At 44.4% G+C, this 26,482-nt stretch overlaps 1 protein-coding gene across 6 annotated transcripts in view; it reads right to left on the bottom strand.

Annotated features, from left to right (window-relative positions):
• Positions 1–340: 340 nt before the first annotated feature.
• RPS6KA1 (ribosomal protein S6 kinase A1) overlaps positions 341–26,482 on the bottom strand; it is a 98,112-nt gene continuing 71,970 nt past the window's right edge. For 5 of the 6 annotated variants that reach the window (XM_072980092.2, XM_072980093.2, XM_020806896.3 and 2 more), the window contains 17 exons: positions 25,787–25,866; positions 21,653–21,759; positions 20,735–20,772; positions 20,451–20,593; positions 18,186–18,256; positions 17,392–17,480; positions 16,002–16,066; positions 15,018–15,120; positions 14,098–14,225; positions 13,382–13,507; positions 12,612–12,701; positions 11,756–11,914; positions 10,691–10,852; positions 8,415–8,491; positions 5,134–5,251; positions 3,041–3,178; positions 341–1,392 (listed from right to left, as the gene is read on the bottom strand). In XM_072980092.2, coding sequence (XP_072836193.2) covers positions 1,270–1,392; positions 3,041–3,178; positions 5,134–5,251; positions 8,415–8,491; positions 10,691–10,852; positions 11,756–11,914; positions 12,612–12,701; positions 13,382–13,507; positions 14,098–14,225; positions 15,018–15,120; positions 16,002–16,066; positions 17,392–17,480; positions 18,186–18,256; positions 20,451–20,593; positions 20,735–20,772; positions 21,653–21,759; positions 25,787–25,866 — 1,817 coding nt within the window. In that variant the 3' untranslated portion in view covers positions 341–1,269. Of the gene's footprint in view, positions 1,393–3,040; positions 3,179–5,133; positions 5,252–8,414; positions 8,492–8,925; positions 8,977–10,690; positions 10,853–11,755; positions 11,915–12,611; positions 12,702–13,381; positions 13,508–14,097; positions 14,226–15,017; positions 15,121–16,001; positions 16,067–17,391; positions 17,481–18,185; positions 18,257–20,450; positions 20,594–20,734; positions 20,773–21,652; positions 21,760–25,786; positions 25,867–26,482 lie in introns of all 6 variants that reach the window. The other variant, XR_013538399.1, reaches the window with a different exon arrangement.

Below are 26,482 nucleotides of genomic sequence, written 5' to 3'. Positions count from 1 at the left end.
AGGAAACCACACAGTTAACAATCATGGCAGGCCCTCTCATGTCGGAACTACAACAGGAGAGATTTTTAAGACATACAGAATTTTCTGTGCCAGAGATTGTAAGAGTGGGTCAGATTGTCTTCTTACGTACAGAGCAGATGCAATATAGAAATGTAGAGCAGTGATTCTTACCCTTTGGTCTGTATATTTTGTTGGACTACAAACCCCACAATCCCTGATCCCTAGTCATATGGAGCTTCTAGATGTTGAGGTCAACATCTGGGGACCAAAGATTGAGAACCATTGACCTGGAGTACAACAAAGATGGATGGGTGAGTACAAGGATAATCAGTAAAACCTCTTCAACTGCATCTGTTTTATTTGAAAATTCAGACAGAAACCCTGAGTTACCAGCCACAGAATCATTTAAATTAAAAAAAGAGACAGAGCCAAGCTGATTTTTTTGCACTGCATCATGAGGCTCTGGGTTGTGCTATCTGGACAGAATTTTTAAAAAGAAAAGACAACCCTCTCACCTAGAAAACCTGATATCTTCCCCATGGAAAAACAGTTTTCTTACAAGAACATTTCATGTTCAAAAGCTAGATATTTCTGGCATTAGTCACTGGCATTAGTCACTGGATTCAAGGATGTTGAAAATTAGTAATAATTCTGGCATTACAGGTGAGTGTGTCCATAATAATGTGATATCCAAAGGAGAAAGGAAAGAGGGGAGAAAATGATGTTCAAAATCTCTTGGACAGCGATCATGTTGCTTGAAAGATGAAGAATGTGAAATCAAAGAAGCTTGTGCACATGAGATGTCATAGATTACATCAAAGGGAGAGTATCTGAATAGGCAGAGGGAGTAAGAGAAAAATAAAACCCTCTGTTGGAGTGACTTTGATGAGAGGGCAAAATGAACATTATTCCAGCTGTACCAGATTTGGATTGTAGAAGCATCATCTTGTCCAAAACTTGGTTGTTCGCAGGTGGAGGAAACTGGCTGTGTGACAGGCAGTGAGCCATAAACTCTTGCGCCTATACACAACCCTTTACAAATAGTCTCTCTATACACTTAAAACAAAAAACAAAACAAGAAAAATCCACAGGGAGAGCAAGAACAAGTCTTTCCAAAGGCACTTGGCCCTGATACGCATTTGAGGAAATGCCTCAAAATGGCTGTCTTGCTGGGATGGGTTCTGCCTCCCTGAAATCCAGGCAAGGCTCGTGCAGAGTCAAGAGAAGCAGCACTGGTATGTGTGGATAGTTGGAGGGAGCATTTCCAGGTCACAATGTAGTAGATGGAAGCTTCTTGACTCGCCTTTGTGCCAGGAAGGAGGATTCAATGGGCTTCAGCAGGGGGCTTGGCTTGGAGTTGTTCAATGCAGAATATGTGGCAGCCATGGCACCCTGGGAAAAAACAGTGGCATGAGTATTTGCTTAAGAGGCATAAACATATAAAGGAGGAAGCCACATCCAAGGCCCAGTTTTGAATGTGAAATAAAGGAGAGGAAAGAACACTGCACTCTTCCCTTTTTCAGTAAGCTCCCCAAAAATGCTTGACATCGTTAATATAAGTGTAATCAAGGAAACCTTAGGGTCAGAATTGGTTTTCTGCAAACCATGTATTTGCAAAATAGTCTTTTTCAAGAGAGCAGCAGCCTATGCTTGAGGACAGGGGACTGAGATGGGGAAGCCTATTCCTTGTATTTTTGCATTCTTGATGCACTTTGGTATTAGTTTTCTGCTTGATGATAACTGCTACATAGTTAGGACATAGCTGTCCTGTTTTACAGTAGCCATCTTAGTGTGTTTCCAGGTCCAGGGGTCAACCTGTAAAGAAAGCCATCCATCCAATATAATTTCATTCCATCTTCATTTCCATGTATAGAATTGTTTTATATTGGAAACTTTGTAATCATGTACAATTTGGTTAAAAGAAACAAATACCAAACTAGTAATAGCAAATATACACAGTTTTAAACTGGCTGAGGTCTTGTTGGCATAACTATGCCTGTGGAAGGCTGATAAAGGCAGGGGGTGATATTTGGAAATTAAACACTTCCTAATGATGACCTGTGGCCCCCATGGCTTCCATATAATCCTTCAATGTGTGGAAGCCTTGGGAACTACGGGATAGAAGAAAGAATTCCTTAATCATGGAAAGTTTCCCCTGCCTGTTATGTCATCCCACGGTGCTGATTTTTGGTAATTAAAGGCTTCCTTCGTCTATCCTGCTGCTCCCTGGTTTCCACATGGGGAAAGGCATTACACAGGATCTGTGAGAGCCATAAGATAGAAGTAGGAAGCGTTTAATTTATGCAAATTTCCCCCGCTGATGACATTGTTTTGCCAACAGGATTTTGGCTATTACCAGGGCTTGGAGTACACATATACACGTATCTTCTCACTGCTGTCGAACAATGTGAGATATTTTCTCATGGCAAAGACAATTCAGAGACAATGTATGCCCACTCCAGAGGAACCACAGTAACTGCTGCTGTTCCTGTTTTTCATGCAGGATTCATGTAATGTATGTCTATTGCACTTTTGTAGCCACTTTGAAGAAAACACAAAAATATGGGGCAATACAACACAGAAACAGCAGGTTAAATTATTTATCATTCTGCCCCTCAGTATTATCTCCTCTAGCAGTGGCTCTCCAGAGTCTTAATCAGGGAGAGTTTTGCCCATCAGCTGCTTTCCCCTAAGAGCCTTTTTCTTAAACAAAGATATCAGAGACAGAGCCTGGGACTTTTAACATGCAAAGCATGTACTCTGACAAACTATTCTCTCCCCCCCCCCCTTCCCACTGGCTAAGGCACCAAAAATAGTTGATAGATCTGTTCGATGAGGCAAAGTAGTTAACATGTTCTAGTTCAGAGGGCCCTTTTTGGCTCAGAAATAAGCATCTTTACATACAAGATCCTGAAGCTACCGACTGCTTGTAGTGGAAGGAAGCGGAGGGAAGTAAGGAAAAGGAAGCAGACCTTTCTGGGGTCAATCTGTTTGCTATCCCAGGAGGCTTACAGGCCCCTCCCAACCCAACCCCTGTTACCTTCACAAGTTGTACATCCTGGTGAGTGAGCTGACTCTGGGGCAGCTTGTCCTTCTGGATTATCCATGGGTGTTGAAGGACTTGTTTGGCAGTCAGGCGCTGTTGAGGATCAACATGCAACATCTTGGATACGAGATCCTGCAGGGAACATGCAAAATAGGTAGCTGCTATAAGCTTCTTTTTCCTCAAATGGAAAAATGTGATTCTCCATCTGGTTTGGAGAGTCACGTGTTGGACTGAAGACTTAGGCCATCTAGTATTTTTTAAAAGCCACTGGCTACACTAAGCTAATGATCTCACCATCTGACCTGGTGGTCTGCCTGCCATAAGCTGGGTTGTTAAGTATGGAACCTTGTTCCTCTCCAAAGCGTAATCCCTCCAGATGCTGCTGGACTCCCATCAGCCCTATCCCAACAGAATCAGTGATGAGCTGTGATGGGAGTATAGTTTGACAACATCTAGAGCACCACATATGGCACTCTGTGTGTGTGTGTGTGTGTGCATGTGGGGGGGAAATAGGAATGGGCAAAAGGCAGCCTTTCTACTGGCATTTCCTCAGCCCTCAGGACCACCCCAGAGCCTGCCAAAGATGAGAAAACCAAAACAGTGCTTTAAAAAGAAAAGCATGGCCTGATGTGGCCAAAATATACCCTAGAAGCAGTTATCTGCTGCTCCTGGGCTTTGGAGGGGTCCCCCAGGATTCTTTTACATCAATCCCTCCAACTCAAACTGGAAGGCACATCTAAGATGCTTCCTGATTGGTTTTTATTTTAAAAAGGCAATTTTCAGCCAATTCTGGGCCTGCTAGAGTCCTTGGTTGGGGCTGTGGATTTGAATTTGGCTCTCGAGCCCTCAAATCTTTCCCACCCCAAAGTAGAATATCTCTCACCACACTGGCAAATATGGCATCTGTTAGGAAAAAAATCGAATCCCAAAGCACCAGATCATTTGAAGCATGTTAGTAATCGACTTCTCTTATCTCCATTTGTTAACAGAAAATACATGCCACTATCAGCTTTCCACTTCACTGGCCTTCAGATCTTCGGGACTGCACTTCTCATCAGCTATAGGCAGCACTATTAAGGAGCAGCATGATGGGAACTCTCCAGAACATCTGGAGGGCATCAGCTTGATTAACTGATTAGCCAGATTGATTAATTCATGTTTTAGACCATGTTCTGTGCAAAGAGCTTGTTCTGAAACCAGAGTTTATCATTCAAAGTTTATTTAGAGACAGCTGTCCATTATACAAAGAGTGCTTACTTCACATGAGGGCACAATGTCACCCAATATCAGTACACCGGGTGCTTGCATCATCTTGTTTGAGGGATGGAGGGAAGAACAGAGAGAAGCAGTAGCAGAAAATAGGTCAGGAGCAGTAACAGCATGGCAGCAACACAAGGGAAAGCCACACATGTCATACACAGAACAGGGTCTAGAGCCTGGAAAATATTATCTAAAAATCTTGTTCATGGGTATTGAAAAGAAATCTTACTTGTGGATTTCAAAAAAGAATGTATAGCCAAGGAAACAGTGGTCAGAATCTTACTGGTTAGTTATGATAAATAACAAGTTGCTGCTTATATCACTTGTCTGGTCCCAGCTGTACAGCTGTTGCAAGATGTGGGATACAAGTGGTGACTTGTTAACAGTTTGCTGCTGCATTTTAAGCCACTGCACTTATGCCAGTGTAAATAACCAATAAGATCATTGGCCATTCTCAGAAATCATTGGTTCTGCTCCAAGGAATAGAGTCCACATTAAAATTCTGCAGAGAGCTGAAGAGGACAAGTAGTTCTACAGCAGGATCAGGTAACCTGTACCATCCAAACGCTGCCATCACAGTTGGGCCTTGACTACGCTGGCTGGGGCTGATGAGAGTGGTAGCTCAACAGCCTAGGTTCCCCAGCCCTGCTGTAGATAGATGGAGTGAGGGGGACAGGTCATCATTCAGTGCAAGAGGCCCTTTCCTTTGGGAAATGCTGCCAGAATCCAGAAATACCAAGCCTTTCCCTCTGTCACTTTCTAACAGGCGGGAGCAGGATGGGGTTAACTTCCCATCTTTGCCTTGAACTTTAAATACTAAGGCTTACCTTGGCTGTGTCAGAAACGGTGTCCCAATTTCCACCTTTGAGGGAAAACTTTGCCCCACCTATCCGAGTAAGGATGTCCTCAGGAGTGTCGTTAGGGCCATTTGCAAATGGAGTGTACCTGCAAGGGGAATTTTTTTAAGCTGCCATATCATAACACCAGACGGAAAAGAGGAGAAGGAGAAACCACAGTCCGCAGGCAAGGAAGGAAGAGATGGTCCTGCTTTAGCCACCCATCTTTACCTTGCAGAAAATCCACTAAATTCCTAGCAAAGAATTTAGCAGGTATTACTTTTGCTTTAAAAAACTTTTGAACACACGTTCTGATATAAAAACAATGCACAAAAATGGAGTTTTGACACAGAACTGGCCAATATTTATGTACTAGAAGATTTTGTAACTCATTATAATCATGGCTGTGCAATTAGACAATGTGTTGCATTATACAGCTGACTCATACGGTCTAGTCTGTTAGCGATTGGTTAGGAATGGAAAAAAATTGGTACAGGTTGCTTCAAGTTACTTGTTCTAATTTTAGAGTGATTAATAATAATGTATTGGTAGTAGTTATCTTTAAGAAATATATGATTCTGGGTAGACCATATCAGCAGAGGCCATGTAGAAAACCCCTGCTTACATGAATAAAAAAGGAGCCAAAGACTCCAAAAAAGCATGTTTCTCAGAAAAATGTATAAGCAGGACCCACTGTCTGAAAGCCGAGGACAGCTTGCTTACCTATAGATCTTTGAGTGGCTATCTGTGCACAAAGGGATCTTGCCCCTGCACAGAGATCCCCATGGAACATTCTGTGTCTGACCAGTCCCTTTGGCAGGACCTCCCCGCTTCCCACTGTACATCTATTGGTGCAACCTGCCCATCCTTCTCAGTTCGTAGCCTGCCACTAAAATGAAAACATGCATTTGAGCACCAAGGAGAGGAGGACCCAATGTGTGAGACCACAGTTGACCTATAGAAGAAGCATAGTCACAGGTGTGTGACTTGTTCCTCTTTGTTGGGGTCTCTTCACCTCACACAAGTGGGTGACTGGTAGGTTCACCTGCTGGAGGATGCGGTGGGAGGGAGAACTCTACCAAGAGAAGACCGCATGACTAACGGAGCCATCGTTTCTAGCCCAGATGCCCAATCTGCAGTGCTTCAGAAAAGGAGAGGGCCAGAATCATGTAGGGACACAGTAGGTTTCAAGTGAGGATAAACCATGTGGAAGACTTGAGAGGCTGCCACAGCCTTGGTTGAATAGTTCCTCATAAAGTCAGGCACTGGGGAATTCACTAGCTGATAGGCGAGTGAAAAACTACTGACTGTCCATTTGGCAAATCCCTGTGAGGAGACAGGAGAAAGGGCTTTGTTCCTTTTGCCTTAATAAACAAAAAGGTGAGGGAGTTTGAGGAATTAGGATATACACTATAAGTAGACAGTCAGAGCTGATGCACACTGAGAGTGTGAATGGAAGTCAGATTATGGGAAATGGATGACTGGACTACCTACGCCTTGAGAAATGTGGAATTTGGCACCACATCTGGAACAAACAAGGCATCTGGCCACAGGACGAGCTTGTCTCTGTGGAAGGTTGAAATACAGAAAGTCAACCTGGGTTGCATAAATTTAACCTACTTGACAAGCTGAAATAGTGGACATAAGAAAGGCGGCTTTGAGATTTAAAAAATGGCCTTGCCCACCTCTATATATCCCTGGACTATTTTGTACAAAATGCACCTCCAGTTAAAAAGAGATGGGAGGCATCTCTGAGGCTCTGGATGGGTGTTGCTGGCTAGAGAAGGTGATAGTGGGACAGACGGAGGGAACTGCAAAGGTGATCTACCACAGCCAACAGGCCTTCATCTTGTTTACCACCCGCTGTACATGTGCAAGCAACAGAACCATCAGCATGCCCTTATGTATAGATTTATATGAACAGGAAGGCTGATGTGGGAGGAGGCACATGGTGCCAGGTTTTTTAGTATTTCTATCTGTCCAGTTATGATGCCAGGATAACAATGCATTTCCTCTTTTCGCTGGGCACACAATTATTTGAAACTGCTTCTGGATAAAGTGAATCCTTCAGAAGGGTTGAAGAACAGACATAATACCATTCTGTTACTCAGGGTACGTGGTCCTGCCTCTGTAAGCTACTACACAGAATATTACCTAGGCATTACATAGAGGCAATTCCAGTTTTTCTGAAGAAGAATGAGTTAAGAGATGCCATGAGAAAGCGCTTCTTAATTTTTCATCTGGAACACTAAACGGTATGGCCTACCACTGGGTTCCTTGAGCATTTAGGCCATTTCCTGCAAGTTACATGGCCCAATATCCTTATAGCTACTCCATCACCTACATGTTTAGTGGCCATGTTTCTTTCTCCTTTTAGTGAGTTTGGGCTAAGCAGCTCTTCAAGAGTTGCCACTGCCCTGCCACCCATCTGTGTAAATCATCTTCCCCAACCCACCCTCTTCCTTGCTATCAGGGGTGCCCCAAGAAACACAAGGCACAGAAATATCTTTTGAGAATTTAAAGAAAATGCTGCCATCTAGTGTTAATACCAGCTTTAGGCTACCCTACCCTAGGGTGTGGCATGCCTCCCATTCCTTTGGCAGGAAGACTCATGCTACAGCAAGCTTGCCAAAGAGAAGCAGATTGGAATTCATGCAGTGCCTCGAAGGCAGTCTATACCCAAAGAAATGGATCTTGTCACCTTGTGTTGTATCCACACCCTAGTAATCTCATTCCATTTACTAGAATATGCTATGTGTAACGCTGTCTTAGAAAATGGTCTAGAACTGAACCAAAATTGGCTCTTGAAGATTGCTAACTGAAATTGGACAACTGTACATGCTCTACCATCAGTACTGGTTTTCAATCTCTTTCTGGGCCCAATTTAAAGAACTTGGATTAATCTTTAAAAACCACCTGCTTGGGGTCAGGTTACATGAGAGATTGTCTTCTCCCAGAGATGCCTCCCCATAGTCCTCAGGGACTCTTTTTTCTGACTGGTTCAGCCAAGAGATGGAGAGCTAGTAGAGGAAAGGCCTTCTTAGTGGTGGCAACTTGGTTTCCAAATGTCCTCCTTTAAGTGCCTGGTGCTTAAGTTGTTCTTTCTGTTACTTTGTGAAGACCTTGTTTCGAATAGAAGGCCTTTCAGTTTGAATAGGTAGAAGGGGACCCCCTGTGCTTCCTTGAGGTCCTTGGAAGAAGATGTGGGGAACAAAATGCAATACTGTACACCTATAGACCTGCAAAGGAAACAAAATGGATGCTGCACCTACCCTGCCAACATTGTGTAGAGGAGGATCCCTAAGCTCCAGATATCACAGGCTTCATCGTAGCCTTGACGTTTCAAAACCTAGAGGAGAAGAGAGCCAAGAAAAAGAAGCCAGGGAATCTTGAGTATCATTCCCAAGAAAAATAGGATGAAATTTGATAAAAAGTGGACAAAAATTTAGGACATGATTTTTCCTGCTTGTTTCTCTGGATTTAAAACCAAAGGAAAGCACTGAATAGAACAACGTAAATAAATTAATCTGATTTGAGTAACTGAGCACCACATACCAAAACAGGATGCTTGAGAACACACAAAACCCCAAATGTAGAGAGATTTAGGAAATTCACAAATTCAGTTTAACCTGAATTTACCATTCTCTGTTGGTGACTAAAGGGAATGGCCGGGACACCCAACTCAGAGTTGTTGCCAAAAGTTCCATGGACAGTGTAGCAAAGTAAACTCAGCCCACTCTAACTGGGGCATAAGGGAGTCCACAAGTCTAGAAAACAACTCACTGTTATATTTGCTAAGAAGCATAATCATTACAATTCTGCCACATCGTAGCTCTGCAATGCAAAAGTCATGATATGATCCAACATTTTATATGACTAAGAGGATTCAATGAAAATTGCTCATCTATCAAGAAAGCATCAGGCCTGGTCCATTTCCACAAATCAATTTGTATGTGAACTTATCTAGCAAGCAACTATGTGTGTCTGTGCACACACACATACATACTTTTCATTTCTTAGAGAAAAGCAAAATGTTTCTCTGGGCAGATGGAGAGCAAACAGACACGCAGAGAGACCAAAATGATCTGGAACAAAACAGAACCACAGGGAACTAAATTCTTTTTTAGAATTTAGTTTAGAATTTAGTTACAACCTCACACTGAAAATCTATTATTTGCATTCATTCTCTGGTCTATATTACACTTGGGTCCTGAACCCTATACTTTAGATTTGGAGTCTTGGTCCTCATGGGCCATTTTCACCAGGGTTGTGATTGGAAGACAGGGGTCATGTAGGCCAAGGGAGGTCTGAAGTAGATCAGGATCTACTGCTGGATCTTTGGATGATCTGTAGTTGGTCATCAAAGATTTATGACTCCCATTAGTGTAATAATAGCTAATACAGCATGTATGTGTTCACTCATCTTTTGTCACAAATACTTTCAAGGTCCACTAACCAAAATCAGATACAAAACAGTGGTGAGAAAGCACTGAAGTCAATTGTCTGCTGCACCATATGATCTGCAGGTAGAATCACACAACTATAGAGCTGGGACGTGGTAGCACAGCAGGTTAAACTGCAGAAGCCTCTGTGCTGCAGGGTCAGAAGACCAGCAGTTATAAGATCGAATCCACGCGACGGAGTGAGCTCCTGCCGCTTGTCCCAGCTCCTGCCAACCTAGCAGTTCAAAAGCATGAAAAATGTGAGTAGATAAATAGGCACCACCTCGGTGGGAAGGTCACGGTGTTCCATGTCTAGTCGTGCTGGCCACGTGACCATGGAAACTGTCTACGGACAAATGTAGCTCCAAGCTCTACGGCTTGGAGACAGGGACGAGCACTGCACCCTAGAGTCAGACATGACTAGTCTAAATGTCAAGGGGAACCTTTAGAGCTGGAATGAACTCTAAGGATCTCCCACTCCACCCCACTCCTGAAGTAGGAAATCAAGACCTAGTGGATCCCTAGCAGGTGGCCATCTTCCCTCTACTTAAAAATCTCTAGGTAGCTTTGCCCATCCCTGCAAACCCGCTTCCTCCTCCTCCTCCTTGGACAGTAGGTTTCGACTTTTACGTTGATTTCATGATAGCCTCTATCTCCAAACTTTTCAAGATCAGAAAGAGGTGTGAGAGCAAATTACATAACTTCTGATTTGGAACTTGGCTCAAACCTTGCCACCAATGGCAAGACTTAGAGCCCATGGTTGCATTTCCTAATCTCAAGTCAGTTTGTGAATCCCTGCTTGTAAGAATTCAGAGGGGGCTCTTCTTTTTTTTACAGACCAGGTGCTGTGCCATAGAAAGAAGACAGCCAGAGTTCACAAAAGGGGATCACAAACTGGAAACTGCTTAATAGTAGAAAGCTGGGGTGACAAGAATGATTTCATTTCTTGCTAGGAAGGGCAGAAAACAAAAGACGCCCAGTGTCTCTCTGACCCACACTTTTAAAACCAGTAGTGTTGAAGAGCAGATATCACATGAAGCGGTGGAATAGCTTGTTTTATAGACAACAAGAGGAATTTCATAACGACAGGCTCAGGAGCTACTCACCTCTGGAGCCACAAAGTTGGCAGTATAGCAAGGGGTCATGAGGAGCCCATTCTCTGCTCTCAACTGCTTGGCAAAGCCAAAATCACAAATACGTAGAGACTCTGGGTTACCAGACTCATCTACGTACAGGATGTTGCTAGGTTTCAAATCTCTGTGAACCACCTGGGAAGGCAATGGCAGAAACCGCAGGTCATCTCTATACCTTGCCCTGTAAAGTACGGGCAACCGCTCCATCTCTAGAGTTCACATATATCATTACAAGCTATTTATACGTATTCCACTTCTTTTTTTACAAAACAGCCCAATTAGCTTGCAAAAGTAACATACAAGGAAAAAAACCACAAAAATAGCTATCAGATATTGAATGAAATAGAAGAATTCTAAACAGCAGATCACAAATGGTTAAAAGTCTTTTCTGGATAAATCTTTCAGGGCATACCTAACAGCAGAAAGGGATGGAGTCCAGCCGCTGTCCATATAGAGTTTAAGACATCACCACTAAAAACATTCTGTCTTTTGCAGCTGTTTGGCTACCTTTGTGTGACAACCGGATGGGAACAAGCCCTCTGAAGCCCTTCAAATGGCTCACCCCTCAGTCCTCTCTTCACCAGGGAACATATCTAATGCCCCAACCAATCCTCATATGGCTCGGTTTTCATGCCCTTTATCATACTGGTCACCCTTCTTTGGACATGTCCCAATTTCCAAATACCTGTCTTAAATTGGAGTGACCAGAAGTGGATGCAGTATTCCTAGAAAGGTTGGGCCAAAGTTGGACTTCACTTGATATGGATGCTGTGCTTCTGTTGATGCAGCGCTATACTGCATTCTTTTTTTTTTAAGTGCTTACAAGCCAAATGTTTTATCACCTGTTCTTAAACCTTTCTTAACAATTCAGGTGAATCAGTTTGCACTGTTATGGGTAAGTGTGTTGCACCTCTCCTGAGTGCAGAAGCATCACGTATCTTCCTCTCCAAAAGTGGCAACATCTGCTTCTCCACAGGTGAAAAGCAGAGGAAAAGAGAACCCACATAGCTGGCCTCTTTGTTACCATCTCATACTTACCCCTTGCGAATGGAGGTATTCTACTGTTTTGCAAATCGTATGTAGGACAGAGCTGGCCTCCCTTTCAGAGAAACACTTCTGCTTGAGGATCCTATCCAGCAGCTCCCCACCTCTCATTAACTCTGTCACCAGATAGACATGCTTGCCGTCATCATACACCTGCCAAATGGATATTTATGGACAGGTTCACAAAAAGTTACTGAGCTGAACTCATGAAACCCATAACCAGTGTATTTGTTGGCATTTACATCCAAACTACCATTCTTGCAAGCGACTGTACTTAAGGCCCGGAAGCCACAAAGGGCAAACTATGGTCCATGCTGATGCAGATTTGTGCTGGCACACTAGGGATTCCAGATAGCCATGGCACATGCCCACTATAAGAGAGATATGAAAATGCTGCAGTATTTTTCAGCATCATTCAGTGAGACAGAAACCAACACAGAGGATGAAGCTCCATCCTTCTGAAGCACTCTAACCAAAGACTCTGAGATCATGGCAGAATGTGTGCATAAGTCCAGCAATACACTTCCACTACAAGCAGCTCTAGTAGTGAACTAAAGCAAACATTCACAGCTCTGTTAAGTGCACCATCAGAATGTGCTTGTGTACAGTTGTGTGCCTTCTCTGAATTTCCCAAGGCCGTCTCTATGCGAAGCAAGAGCCACAAGGAAGAAATTTATTTATTTATTGCAGTCAAGTCAGAAGAGATGCTTGTTCATATGCTTCTGCCATGCATTTCTACAGATAAACTAAACACCACCCACCCACCCTTCAGCGAAGAAAGCCTTGTATTTCCAAAGGGCAATTCCAGAGCATGGGAAGTGGATGAATCCTATTCTACTATTACACTCACGTCCTTCAGTGTGATGATATTTGGGTGCTGTCCGTACCGTAGAAGTATCTCAATCTCCTCCGAGGGATCTCGCTTACTCTTGTCAATGACCTGCAAGATATACAATAGACTGCTCGTTATTATAAAGCAGTATCAACTGAGCATATGAATGCTGCATTCATTTAGTCACAGATGACCCTCTAGGTCCCCTTCAGTTTTACAGTTCTATGATATATGATCTTTTCAGCAGTCCTGCAAGAATAAGATAGTAGTATATATTGCAGATGGCTGGCTGGATAGCTCAGTGGTTTCGGTATGTGGCTGCAGAGCCAGAGGTTGGGAGCTCAATTCCTTGCTCTGCCTCTGAGGAGAACAGCCAGCCTATGTAGCCTTGGGCAAGCTGAAAAGGGCCACCTTAAGTCAGAATTGACTTGATGGCACATCGTTAATATATATTGCAGACAGAGTTTGAGGTTGAGAGACATATTACAAATAGTCCACCTAACAAATGTATGGTAATATTGAGATTCGAATTCAGGGATTTCTGAGTTCGTGTAGTTAGTACGTTGCCCTAGCCCAGGCTCAAGGCCTTGCAATGCAATAGGAAGACTGGCTAAGCACACTGGGATCTGGGGATTGGATCTCTTAAGGCAGCGACTCTTTTGAGTGCTGGGATGTAAGCAGAGCTATCACTCCCTAGTAAGCATGTCAAAATAAAAACAATCTGCAATTAACCATGAGATTTTAAACTTTAGTGTTCATGGGGCAAAACAAAGGAGATTTGCTCTGACCTTGACAGCATATTCTGTGTTCGTCGCCTTGTGAATGCAGCGCTTGCACACTGAGTAAGAACCCACGCCAATGGCCTCCTTTACAACGTAACCATCATTGAACTGGAGATTCTTGCCATGCAATTGCTACAGGTTGGGGGAAGACAAAGAGAACGGGATAAAGAGAATGGAGGGTGCATCTGTATGCCATGATACATTTCACGGCAGAAGTGCCTGCAGGCATTTCTGTCCCTTTCTCAAATACAATGGGATACAATTCTGGACTGCAGGATCCGTTTAACCCCTCTTCATATTGAAAGTCACTTCACAGACTGTTGCTTTTGGGGAGGACTAGAGGATGAAGAGTCGGACACAACTTAACAACTAAACAACAACAAGAGGCAACTTCATTGGTTGCAAATGGTGCCTTAACATCAGCAGAGAGGTCTACACAGAAGGTACACAAATAATCTTTGTGAAGCTCTGCATATGTACACATCTACCAACAGAATAGATCACTTGCATGTGATGAAGTGGCCTTCATTCATAAACAACTAGTGTCCCTTTCAAATGGTAGGCTGTCATGTTCTGGTCGTGACTTGCTTTAGGAATGAACAAAAGTTGGGGGGGAAAACCTAGTCACAAATCTGGGAAGACAAAATTCATTAAGTGCAGTTGTACTTCAGACAGAGAGGAAGCACTGCAGTGTTTGCAATCCTTTTCACACTGGTTCTTACCTGTACTACAGAATGCAAAGGCACTGGTGGGGATTTGGCCTTCTCCTCTTCTATTAAGCTGGTGGCCACAAAACTAAACCCTCGGAAAAGCTGGTGGGCTCCTGCGCTAGGTGGAATCCCGGGGGAGTCTGGAAAAGGACAGGCAGAAAAAATGAAAATTAACTGTCTTGGAACAGAGCAGACTAGCAGTAGACACTTGTTATTCCTTCCAAAAATCAAGACGGCTTTGCCAAAGTGCAAGAAAGAGCTAGGAGAGTACCACCAAGAAATTGTAATCAAGCGACAATAAGATAGGGACTTGGAACTTTTGACACTCTAGAAATAGCTGGAAGAGTGGACAACTTGGGTGGGGCTGGGGGGCATTGAAAAGCCAGCTCTATGTCAAGAGCCAGAGACTGACCATTCTTGCAGGAAGGTTCACTGCACCTTTTTGCCAAGGTCTTTGGCAAAAACGAAATCAGTGTGGCAAACAAATGGTACAGCTTTTGTTGGAACGTTGTTTCAGGACTTCAGGTGGAAGGTTGGATAGAACTGAATAATGGAGCACGACTCTTCATATAAAACCATCCCAGACATCCAACAAAGCATACTCTTTCAGTGAGATGCTAGGCAGGACCTTTGTCCTGAAATTCAAAAGTTTTTTTTTTCTTGGGAGAGCATAAAGTGAACTCCAAAATCTGGTCCCTGGTGTAAGCATAATGCATCAATCTGCCAAGAGAAACGTGCAAATGAATGAAGAACATGTATAAACGTAACACTTCTAAAACCAGAGCCAGAGCTGATTTTATACCCCCTGACAGAAATCTACTAATAGATCCCAATGTATTCTCTGCCCACCCCTTTCCTATGAATAAGGCAGGTAGTTCTTAAGTTAGATCAAAGCCACTGCCTTATTCTTTAAAAAGTCCAAACTTACAAACCTTTAGGTGTGCGGGAGGTGAATTCTTTGTCAAAGTAAAAAGTATCGTCTGGCTGGCCCACGGCAGGCTTGAAAGGTGGTGGGATTTCCCGGCGGAAGAGTTTCTACAAAATAAAAATGGCTCAGAAGGACAATCACATTTTATCAAGAAAAGGGAAAATGCCTTAAAAGATTAAGAGGTACTGTATCAAGAATTCCAGATGGAAAAGAGTAGAGCAAAATCCCACCCAGGAGCCTAGCTCTTCCTCAGGTTGCAAACATATGTTTGGACTACACCATTTTGAATTCCAGGCAGAAGCTCATATGGTGGAATGGTCCTCTGCACAAATGCATCCCTTCCTTTAAAAAGCAAGAGCAAAACAAAACCTAGCTTGTCGGAGAAAAGGGTTCTAACCAAGGCTTCTTCCTTGGTATATTTTGAAGGGTTTAAACATGAAGGGAATGTTTTTCCGCAAAGAAGCATTCCACTCCATTTGCCCTCCTCTGGAGGGGAATGTGGTACAGTCCAGAGACAGGTATGCCACTTCACACAGAGAACCTGGCCTCTACTTCGGCTGGCTCTAAGGGCAGATTTGTGTACGGGCAGGAATCGTAGCCTGTGAACCCCAAACTGGTAGCCGCTTTCTGCAGAGTTAATCTCAGAAACCGCCTCTTGGGCAGAGAACTGTGGTGTCTTCTCCCTGAAAGAAATACCAGGCGCCGGCCAGCATCTGCCACCGTTTATTCTCTACATCCGTTTTCTGCAGCTTAAGGTTGGACTCTTGAGCACAGAATTCCCCCAGCCAGTACACAGGGGTCGGCTGGGAGCACGGGAACCGATTCTGGGGGATGCAATGTACATGCACCTCAAAGACTCCAGATTGACAAAAGCTGCTGGAAGCAAATTTTAAAAATGCACCGGCACCATGGCCAGTTACTAATGTGAATATTAAGATCTTGCAAGACAGAGGTAAGTGCTTAGCAGAGGGAGAAGGCCAATACTTACATTCCAGTCAATGGTGGAGTAGAAAGGGTGACGCTTTATTTCTTCAACACCGTCTGGACCAGAACCTGCAAGGTTTAAATAAACCATTTTGGATTGCTTCTATGTATGTATGTATGTATGTATGTATGTATGTATGTATGTATGTATGTATGTATGTATGTATGTATGTATGTATGTATGTATGTATGTATGTATGTATGTATGTATGTATGTACGTAAGTACGTACGTACGTACGTACGTACGTACACTCTCTAAAGGACAAGTCAGGGTGCTCATGGAGTGTGCATTGCAGTTCCATACATACATGTGCACACATACACATCTGTACTTTATTTAATGTGATTCTGGGATTCACAGCTTCCTTTTAAGTGTGGGGAAGTATGTGTGCAATGTCCTAGACTCCTAGTCTTTATGGTTGCAAGGACACGCATCAGCAATGCCTTCTGAAACATCTTGAAGTCAGGAGAGGGGCCAACTCCCCCTCAGAGCAGCTTTGCTGGATAAGACTAAAGTCCAGCTCACAGAATCCCCTGGCCTGCACAACCAGTTTCCAAGCTCTGGCCTAATCCAGTGTCGTACTTCCCACAGTAGTCTTGCCCAATGCTTCCAATGACTCAATGGCAGGGTTTGAGGGCAAAAATGCACTCTTTTGTTATCCGTGAAACTATCGTCTATCCATTTCAAAAACAGTCCATGTGATTACCAGGAATAGGGGTACAAAGGATTTTGAGAGCAGGCATTTTTCTGCACTTTCTTTACACCCATGGACATCAGAAACAAACTAGTAAAAATGGTAGGAAGTTGCATTAAAAGGAATTTAATATCTGACATTTGTTAGCATATATTAACATGATTTATTATATTTATACTAATATATAATACATTACTCTATCCATTATACCACGCTAGATACTCTGAAAGCATTATCCGAAGCTGGTATTTTCACTGGTTGCCTGTTAGTGTGAAGAAAATGCACCAGCCAAATGGTGCCACTACCAAACATTCCTCAGTGCCCCCCACTCTGCCATCCACATGGAAATTGTAGTTTCAACAGTAGGCACAGAGAAGGTCAGGATAAGGTCATACGAGATGGTGTTGCTGATGCAACAACTTTCAGTTTTGTGCTGACACAGGGGCAGGAAGAGGGAAGTGTCCTCTGTGGACGACCCCTTCAGCTTCTGTGGTGTTGCCCACATCCCTCATTTCAAAATCCATAGTAGTTTTACTTTTACAAAAGGAGTGGAAAATTTTTTGTTCCATCTTCAGCTCTTCTATGCTACACAGCAATCCTCCTGGGAGCTGTAACGCACCTCTCGATTCCATGTGTGCTGCGCTTTTCTGTTGTGGACCTGTTTGGGCACAAAGCAAGCAAAAGCGCGGGCGTCTTACCTAACCTGTTGGCAGGATTCCTCTTGAAAAGGGCTCGCAGGAGACTCTGTGCTTCAGAGCTCAGGAACTGGGGCATGCCCAGCTTTGCTCTGCACAAAAGGCAAAAACAGACATGGTGTAACCCGTCGGGAGTCGGCAAGAAAGAAGCAAGGAAGAGGTGCCCTTCTCAGTGCCCCAATCTGTGAACAGACTTGCCCTCCTTAGTGCAGCTTTAAAAAAAAGAGAGAGGGGGGGAGGCTCCAGCATTTGCACAGGACAAAGCAGCCTTGTTGAAATGGCAGAAAAGACTTAGAACCAAACCAAGAATGGGCACAACTTCCAGGAAGTGCAGAAGGCTCCAGCAGCCAGATCAAATTCATCTGCTCTCCCTCCCCTATTTAGCTCATCCCTTGACTAATCCAAAAAAGAAAACTGTTCACGAAGAATGTCTATGACATGAGATGTGGTACTAAATGACTGGGGACGGGCAATGGGGGAGTCGTTTTTGTTTATTTACAAGTTTATATTGATATGAAAACTTATATGTCATCCTTCTGGTGCTTAAGCACCATTTAAGATGGGTAAACAAAAGTTAGAATGAGCCAGAGAGTACAACAGACTTCAAAAGAGTGACAAATACACTATAATAAAAATAGAGACGTACACAGTACAGAACATATAGAGGCACTGCATAAAACCTGATCTATGCCCTCCATCTCCCGTTCTCTCGTGAAAGAGAGCGAACTCTTGAAGGGTGGCTTGGCTTAAGACCAGCCCTAGCCAGGTCGGCTTGCCAATAAGCCGTGGGGCCTTACTTGAGAATCAGCGTCATCGTCTCCTTCCGGTCCTTTCCCTGGAATGGCAGGGACCCTGTCAGCATCTCAAACTGCAAAAAAACAACAAGCAGCCATATCATAAGTAGGTACCATGGAATCCTAGGGACAGCTTTCTATACACTGCCCTTTATTTGATTTTTTTGTAGAATTCAATTTGTTTAGATGTATTTTATATGCTTTTTATTGTAAACAATTTTGAGGTCCCAGCTGAGTCCAGAGACAACATATAACATTCAGAAACTTTGAACAGCAGACGTGATGGGCCAACTGACCCTGCCCTCATGTGTCGTGTACTCAGCACATCATAAATCCTCAGCTGCCAGACTTTTGCAAGGAGCCCATTTCTCGGGACATGCTTAAATGTGAAGAGAGAGAGACTAAAGACATCACCCTGGCTCCTTAGAAGAGCAGGATGAAAACACAAAAAACAAAACAAACGGACGTGAATAGGGGCTCAGCACCTTTTCTCAGCAAGCACCTGCCAAACATCAAACAGAGCTCATCATTAGAGATGGACATGAACTGCTGGTTCAGCCGTTTAGCCTGGTTCGTTTACCACCACCAGCGAGCCTTTTCCGCAGCTCCAACAACCCCGCCCCCTTCCGATGGGCATCCACTCAGACGCAGCGTCCCGGCTTCCCTGCCCCGCCCCCTCCGGGCACTGCTTCTGAGCCATCGGAGCCCTCCTTCCATCGGAGGGACGAGTGGCCAAACCGGCGGTTTCTGCCCCATCTCGACTCATAATCTAAACAGCAAGATAATGCAGTAACAGAAAGCAGGTGTAATGAACCCAAACCAAAGAGCAAATCTGGCAGACGACGGATAGGTGCAACAAGCCATGCTAAGGTCCATCGGTTTCCACAGGGCCACTGTCAAAGCACTGACACTACTGAGCAGCTACCGGTGGGTGGTGGTGGGTGTCCCAGTGTGGCAGGAGCGCCCACCCGCATGAAGTGCTAAAGAACAAACATGGGAGTAACCGATGCTTGACCACGAGCAGCAGGAAGGATATGGCCTCAGTCTCTTGAAGGAAACAGAGGCATTTTCCTGCTGCCCAAGTGGGTGAAACAGGAGTGATGGCGGCTGCACAAAAACAAACAAAAATCACCCTTGTTGCCACCCTCCAGGAAGGCAGAAAAGCCCACTCCTTCTCGCTGGAGCAGCAGCCACCTCTGCCTGTCCCCTCAGTGACTATGCCACATGAAGATCACTGCAAAGCTCCGCCTTGCTGTTTTCGCACTATGTCCTTAGCAAGGCCAGGGCGACTTTTACTCTCATTGCCGCAAGGTGGCAGCACCGATTCAGCAAACGCCCCTCCTTGCTCCCATTACTGGAAATGGTCACACCGCCAAAACCCAGGTAGAGACACAGCGCGCTCAACAGCCTCCCTGCCTAAGCTGGGAGAGGTGGACCCACTTGATGCCGAGAACCCCTAGGAGGAGTGTCCCCGGAGAATCGCAACATCGTGCCAAGGCTGTGCTTTTGGGGATATCCTACGACTCCCTGACCACTATGGGTTGTCCTAAAATGCCTCTGTTCTGACACACTTTGGAACTGGTATTCCCATCAAGGCAAAAGGACAGCAGTCTGGCCATGGGGGTCTTCTTCTCCACCTTCTTTGTCAAGGTCAGACCACTAAGTAGCAAGGTTTAGGATACCGGGCCAGGTGTGTATGATTGAGAGGGTCCACCTTGAAGGCCAGTGGCTCCTCTTGAAGCATTTCTAGTTGGCATGACTGGAAATGGGATTCCTGTTGATACTCTGGTCTCACTGTGGACAGCAGAGACGATTCTTGACAGGTATTACATTATAAACAACTCTGTCTCTTGTTTGATCTTGCACGGCACATCAGGAATCTGAGAGCAATGACTGAAACGGAGGTGGCAGGAGACCTCAGTCAAAAGGGGATCTGAGAGTCTACACTGTGATAGTGGTAAAGATGCAAGATTCTTTTGTATGTGTGAGAATTGTACCCTTGCAGTGCCATCCAGCCGTTCTTCTGAATGGTACATGGCCATCTTCAACTTGGCCAACCAGAATATGCTAAAGGACTTTCAGAAGTTTGATGAAGGTTTACTGTGCCTTTCCCCCCAACTGCGTACCCAGACTAAAACTCTCAGAAACCTTCACCACAGGCTGCGAGTGGTAGTTGTATATTGTTTTATTGATTTCATTTTTTTAAAAGAAAATTGTTGTTCACCCCTTTTGAAAGCTTTTGAGCTGGAGTATTATAAAGAAACTTACCATTAACACACCGTATGACCACCAGTCGGCACTCTGCGTGTGCCCCTGTCGATTAACCACTTCTGGGGCCATGTACTCCACTGTTCCGCAGAAAGAATACGCCTTTTTCTCGTGGTCAATGGCTTCTTTGCTCAAGCCAAAGTCTACAAAAAAGGAACATTGAGAAGCAAGCAGGAAACCATAGGGAATGAAGAGAACCAGTCGTGAATAACAGTCAATCAGCTGAACGATAGCAAGGTAAAGATAGGAAACATTTAGCAAGCAATAGTCAAGAGAAGGCATACCTGTGAGTTTGATATGGCCTTCATCGTCCAGCAGAATACTGGGGAAAAAAGAAACAGGGAATAGTTAGATGAGATACTAGTGATACACACATAGGTTAGAAGTGGGCAACTTTTGCTTTGCAAGACAGAATTTGGTTGCATTCCCAGAGCCTGAGATTTGGACTAGGCAACCTTGTGTGGTCTGATTCTAATCTCTTCTCAAAGGCTCACAGGGAGAGAAGGCCCAGCCCGGCAGGAGATCACTGTGTTTTGCAGGCCCAGAGGCCAAATGGCAGGTATCTCCAGTGAAAAGGATCTGGCAGCAGGTGGTAGGAAAACGATATTTGCATAAAAGCTTCTGAGGGTCAATAGAGACAAAACTGGGCTAAATGGACCATCGTCTGCCTGAATGGAAGGAAGGCTGAGATCTATCAGGGAAAGCACTCAGGAAGAAGTCACAGCAAACAACACTAATGATTGAGAATGGACCAGGGCCCCCTAAGAGGCAGGGGAAGCATAATATACCTCTCTCCCACATACTGTGCATTAGCTAGTGTTGCTCTGACGGTTCAAGGCTGACTAATATGCTTTCAGGCACTCACAGGACTGAGCATCAATTCACTCCTATTTCCCCAAGTCAGATAAAGATCCAAAAATGGATTCTTAGCTGTCTTGAGGCTGCATTAAAAAAAAACGGAGCACCGGAGCCATTTCAGAAAGAGCTTGTCTGCTCCAGTGCATCGGCCCGGTTCCACTACCCACCCCACAGTGCCCCCTGGCAGAACTGAGTTCCAGGAACATTCAGAAGCAAAATGTCTTGCAGCCCTATGAGCAGGAGCTGTCTTCCACGAGTTATTCTCCCAAATGCATTTCATCCCCTCAGGAACGCGCCCTGAGAGAACCCCCTAAATGAGCTCAAAACATGTAGGCGGTGCATACTTCTCTGGCTTAAGATCCCTGTACACAATTCCCAGGCGGTGTAAGTGGCCGAGGCCAAGCGCCAACTCTGCCAGGTAGAACTTCACATCTTCCTCAGTAAACATCACCTGGCGGGAACAGAACACAGTGGGCGGAAGGTCATACAAAACAGAAAGCCATGGCGAAGGCAGTGCGGACAGGACCCCATTAATAGATTAGCTGGCAAGGAGCAATAGTCCCCTGGCTATAACTCCTGGGATGGGGGTGGCAAGTTTAAAACAGCGCCTGTCAAAGCACCCCAAACTCATTCAGTGGAGGGAAGAAAGTCAGGATCTCTACAGTAGCCGAGAAACAGTTAATTTCTTTTTTTTACATAATTCACTGTTCTTGCAGAATCTGTTCTCCAAAGCTGAAAAATAAAAATAATAAAAATGGTCCTACATGCTTGGAGTCATTCTCAGCTTTGACATTTATGTATTTTTCCACTTTATTATATATACCTAGCTATCTTGCTTGCCCTTCGTAGGCCTGACCACCCCATCCTGGTGGCCACCAGAGCCCCAGCATATCCCCCACTAGCTGGCAAGGGGCTGCCTCTCTGGCACTGATTTGTGACATCGATGGGGGCAGCACCACGATTTGAAATCTGGCCATAAGCCGTGCACTGGCTGGCGAGGGCAAGAGAATGGGTAAAATCCTATTCACGTAAATTTACGCTGGTGGAAGCTGATGATGTCATCAGCTGACCCTGGCAAAATTTATTTAAATTAATTGAAAGCTTCCTAACCCCACCCAGCCAGTTTCAGGTTCTGAGACTCCTTCGAGCTCTCATTTTTGCCCCGTGCAACTTTTGGGGAGTCTGAAATGGGAGTGAACGTTTAACAGTTAAAAAAAAAAACAGCTGCTGGATCACCACCTCCCGGATTGGGACCACTGACAGTAACCTAGCAGCATTTTTTTTACTATTAAAGATTCCAGCCCCCACCGCTGTGTTCTGAGGCTCCCAAAGGCTTCCTTCGGGCAAAAGGGAGCCCTAGTGAGCCTTGGAACCTGAAACGGAGGGACAGGAAACTTTCAATTAATTTATATTAAATTAAACTGGCCTTGGATGATAGCATCACTGGCTTCTGCCAGCACAGATTTATGCAAATAGGATTTCGATCAAAGTTTAAGATGTTTTTAAAGTTCCAATGAATCAGGTTACTTTAAATTGTTAAACTGACTGGCATTCTGGCCTGGCAAGCAAAAATGGGCAAGTTAAATGAAACGAATTTGTTTCAGACTCTGAGATGGCTATTGCAGCAGATGCATCTGTTTTTAAAGCAAAGTTTAGAAGTTGCTAAGCAGCTGTGGGTGGGTGGGGGGCTGAAGGGAGGAGAGAAGGAAGAACGGATTTGAGTGTTTTCTTATGAGAAGATGTTCTAGTTGCTGTCCAATGATCGTCACATGCTCCCTTGTTCTTGCCACAGTTTCCTGTTGCCCCACCAGAGGCCTTCCTACACTTCCTGTCTGCCTCCTCTTACTTCCAGGTAGCCAGTAACTGCATACAAGGCTATGGTGTAATAGATAGGCAAAGAGTTAGACATGGCCTGTTGTTGTTTCCTAAGCCTTTTGCTCTGTTTGACAGAGAAAGATGGATGGTTTGCATGAACATGGCCTGCTGCTAAAACTCTTTGAAAGGTGTCTCAAAACTTGACATCCAAGAAAAAAAAATTGTTTCTTAGGAAAACGGATGCAGAGGCAATGGCAAATATGGCTGCAACCTAGTAAAGATCGTGAGAATACATCTGAAAGATAAGGAACAATTTAAGCTGGGAAAAATATTGTCAGGTTTGTGATTTCCCCCCACCTCTGCATTACGGCAGAGTCTGTGAGGAGGAGTCTTGCAACCTTCCTGCTTTCCTCCCACAGATCTTACTCAAAATGTGACCGCCTGCACATGATGTGACCCCGCTCGTCTGGAAAGAGGATTACTGTCGGCTCTCCCTTCCCACTCCCAGTCTCTCTGTGAGTTTAGACTGTAAATCTCCTCGAAAACCAGAGATCTGCCGTTTTTGCTGTGTTGTGTTGTATATTTTGAGCACACGGACAAAGAATAAAACCCTGTATTTCTAAATACTGTACGTCTAATCTATAGAGGCTGCGCTTTGGCTCTGCTGAGCCCGGGGCGGATCCTGTATATCATTTTGTAGAAGTTTATTCAGCTTCTGCTGCTTATGTGATGTAGGGAAATGCATGAACACCCTACCCTGTAAGCTACACCTAGACGGGCAATCTGAGAGAAACTGAGGGCCATTTCTCAGATTTGCTGGCAGCAGGATGACCGTAGTCCTAAGGGGGTGGGACTAAAGGGAGGGCATGACCGATGGAGCTTATTTGCATATTTACATTTTAAAACTTAATTTAAAAATTTAAAATGCAAAGAATGTCAATAATACTTTTTATGGCTTAAAAATAGTCTCAACTAAGAAGCAGATTTAACCCCCCCCCCGGAAAAGCTCCATTGCGCCTTCTAGTGGCCAAAAACATATTGAGGAAAATGGAGGGGAGGAGCATGGGATTCTGGGACCCACTTCAAAACGTGGCAGAATTGTGTCCTACGGCACCACCTAGAGGGCACAAGGAGATTTTGTGAGCAAAAAAAGGCTTTTAAAAAAAATTATATACATATTTTTTGTGGTGTAGATATGCAAGAAGTGCAAATATTGTCTATCCCACCTATAGTCTATCTCTGCTATAGATCATAGGTGCCCCTTTTTCAGGTTTTGGAGAGATTTCACCAGCATTACCCATGTGTTCTCATAGGAATGACCCAACTGCATAGGCAACCCTAACACTTCCTTAGGAGAGAAATCTTTACAGGAAACCAAACCAAAATAGCAATCTACTGAAAAGTGAGAACTCCACATCTTCTGCAAGGCATTGCAGATTAACTGTTTATTTATTAATTCAATTTAATAGTCATCTTATAATTTAATCATTTCCCAAGTAACGTACGAAACCACCTTTGGATCGTGCGAGTGCCAATTGGGGAGAGCAAAATGTCTTCTGCTAATCTAACATTCTTAAAACCTCATTTATTTTAGACACCCCCAGGGCTAGAAACAGGGATCGTGGTTCAAAAATGAAAGGCAAATTGTTATACAGTCGTACCCCGCTGGGCGATTACCCCGCTCTACTACGAATCCGCTTTACGTTGATGATGTTTTAAATAGGATTTTTTCGCTGTGCGATGATCGGTCCCCTGCTTCAGGCAGTGATTTTCGCTTTATGACGATCAGCAAACAGCTGATCGTCGGGTTTCAAAATGGCCACCGGCTGAAGAAAATGGCCCCCCGCTGTTTTCTAGGACGGATTCCTCGCTTTACAGGCACCGAAAATGGCTGCCGTATGGTGGATCTTCACTGGACGAGCAGATATTCAGCCCATTGGAACGCATTGAACGGTTTTCAATGTGTTTCAATGGGTTTTTTTTATTTTGTTTGATGACGTTTTTGCTCTACAGCAATTTCGCTGGAACGAATTAACGTCGTCAAGCGAGGCACCACTGTATTCTGTGTGTAGTATATATGTGCTTGTGTGGCACAACTGCATTAAGTCTGGAATACACACAGCCTCAGTTTTAGCTCCTCAACATCTTTACAATGGTAAGAGTACTAGAAGAACTGAGCTACCTACCTGGGTCAGTATTGCTCCTATTATGTGGGTGGGCAGCACAGACCAAAAATAGCAGTGCAGATTCTGGGCATTTGTGGCAACCGCATGTTAGCCCAGTGTCCTGCCTTCTACACTGCTAGATGTTAATCCTTGCTACCTCTGCCTCCATTATGTATACCACTGTCTACATATTGTGCTTCCTTAAACTATGTCAGTGTGGCATACAATCTCTCATCCCCCCCTTTAGTCTCACAGCAAGCCTGTGAGGTAGTTTAGACAGAGAATTTGGAAGAAGATAAGGTAATGCAATGACTTCCATGGCTTAGCTGAGACTCAGACTGGGACCCCTCCAGTCCTAGTCTGATGGTCTTATTGGGAGGCCTCACAGGCTGCCTGCAAAAAGGTAAGGAATGCCAGATAAGAATATCCTCAACCTTGCCGAGTGCCTGCTTCCTCTTTTCATCCAGCCTAAGGCAAACACGGCAGGCATGCACTCACCTCTTTGGATAAGCGCATGAAGAGATCTCCTCCTCTGAGGAAGTCAAGGATGAGATACAGCTTCCCTTCGGTTTGAAAAGCTGAAATGCAACATAAGAAACAGGAATCAGGATCCTCCCTCTGCCTGCCTGTGGCAGAGAAGAAACCTGTGACATTTATGTCAAACCTGAGTGACTTTTAGATGCCCAAGCGAATGCAAGGCAGGCATTATGACACCCTCTCCCAACTGGTGCCCTCCAGATAGTAGGAATACAACTCCCACCATCCACAGACAGCCTGGCTACAACATTTGACTTTTTGTTGCCAAGTTGTGAAATGACGGTTCAGATACAGAGTTGAAGGGAGTTAAGGGACCCCTTGGCTTCTGTGCCATCCATTATGATCCCTTCACTGGAGGTGGAACACTCCTGTTTCAAAAAACAATCCCAGGAACTGGCTCTTAAATTTGTCCCCAAGGTTGCCTCAAGTTTATCAATGTTGTACAGGAAGCAAACATTATCATCATCATCAAACTGTAGAGCTGGAAGAGACCCTACGGATCATCAAGTCCAGCCCTCTCAAGGAGGCACAGTAGAGAATCAATACTCCCAACCTCTGGCTCTGCACCCAGATAACCTAAACCACTGAGCTATTATATCTGCACTAGCCCAGTAAATATACATAGGCCCAAATCCTGTTGCTTAGCATAGTCAACCA

This window comes from Pogona vitticeps, chromosome 9 (assembly GCF_051106095.1).
Source record: "Pogona vitticeps strain Pit_001003342236 chromosome 9, PviZW2.1, whole genome shotgun sequence".
Classification (NCBI taxonomy): domain Eukaryota; kingdom Metazoa; phylum Chordata; class Lepidosauria; order Squamata; family Agamidae; genus Pogona; species Pogona vitticeps.
The sequence above is the reverse complement of the archived record's forward strand: the minus strand, read 5'-3'. Positions and strand labels throughout refer to the sequence as shown.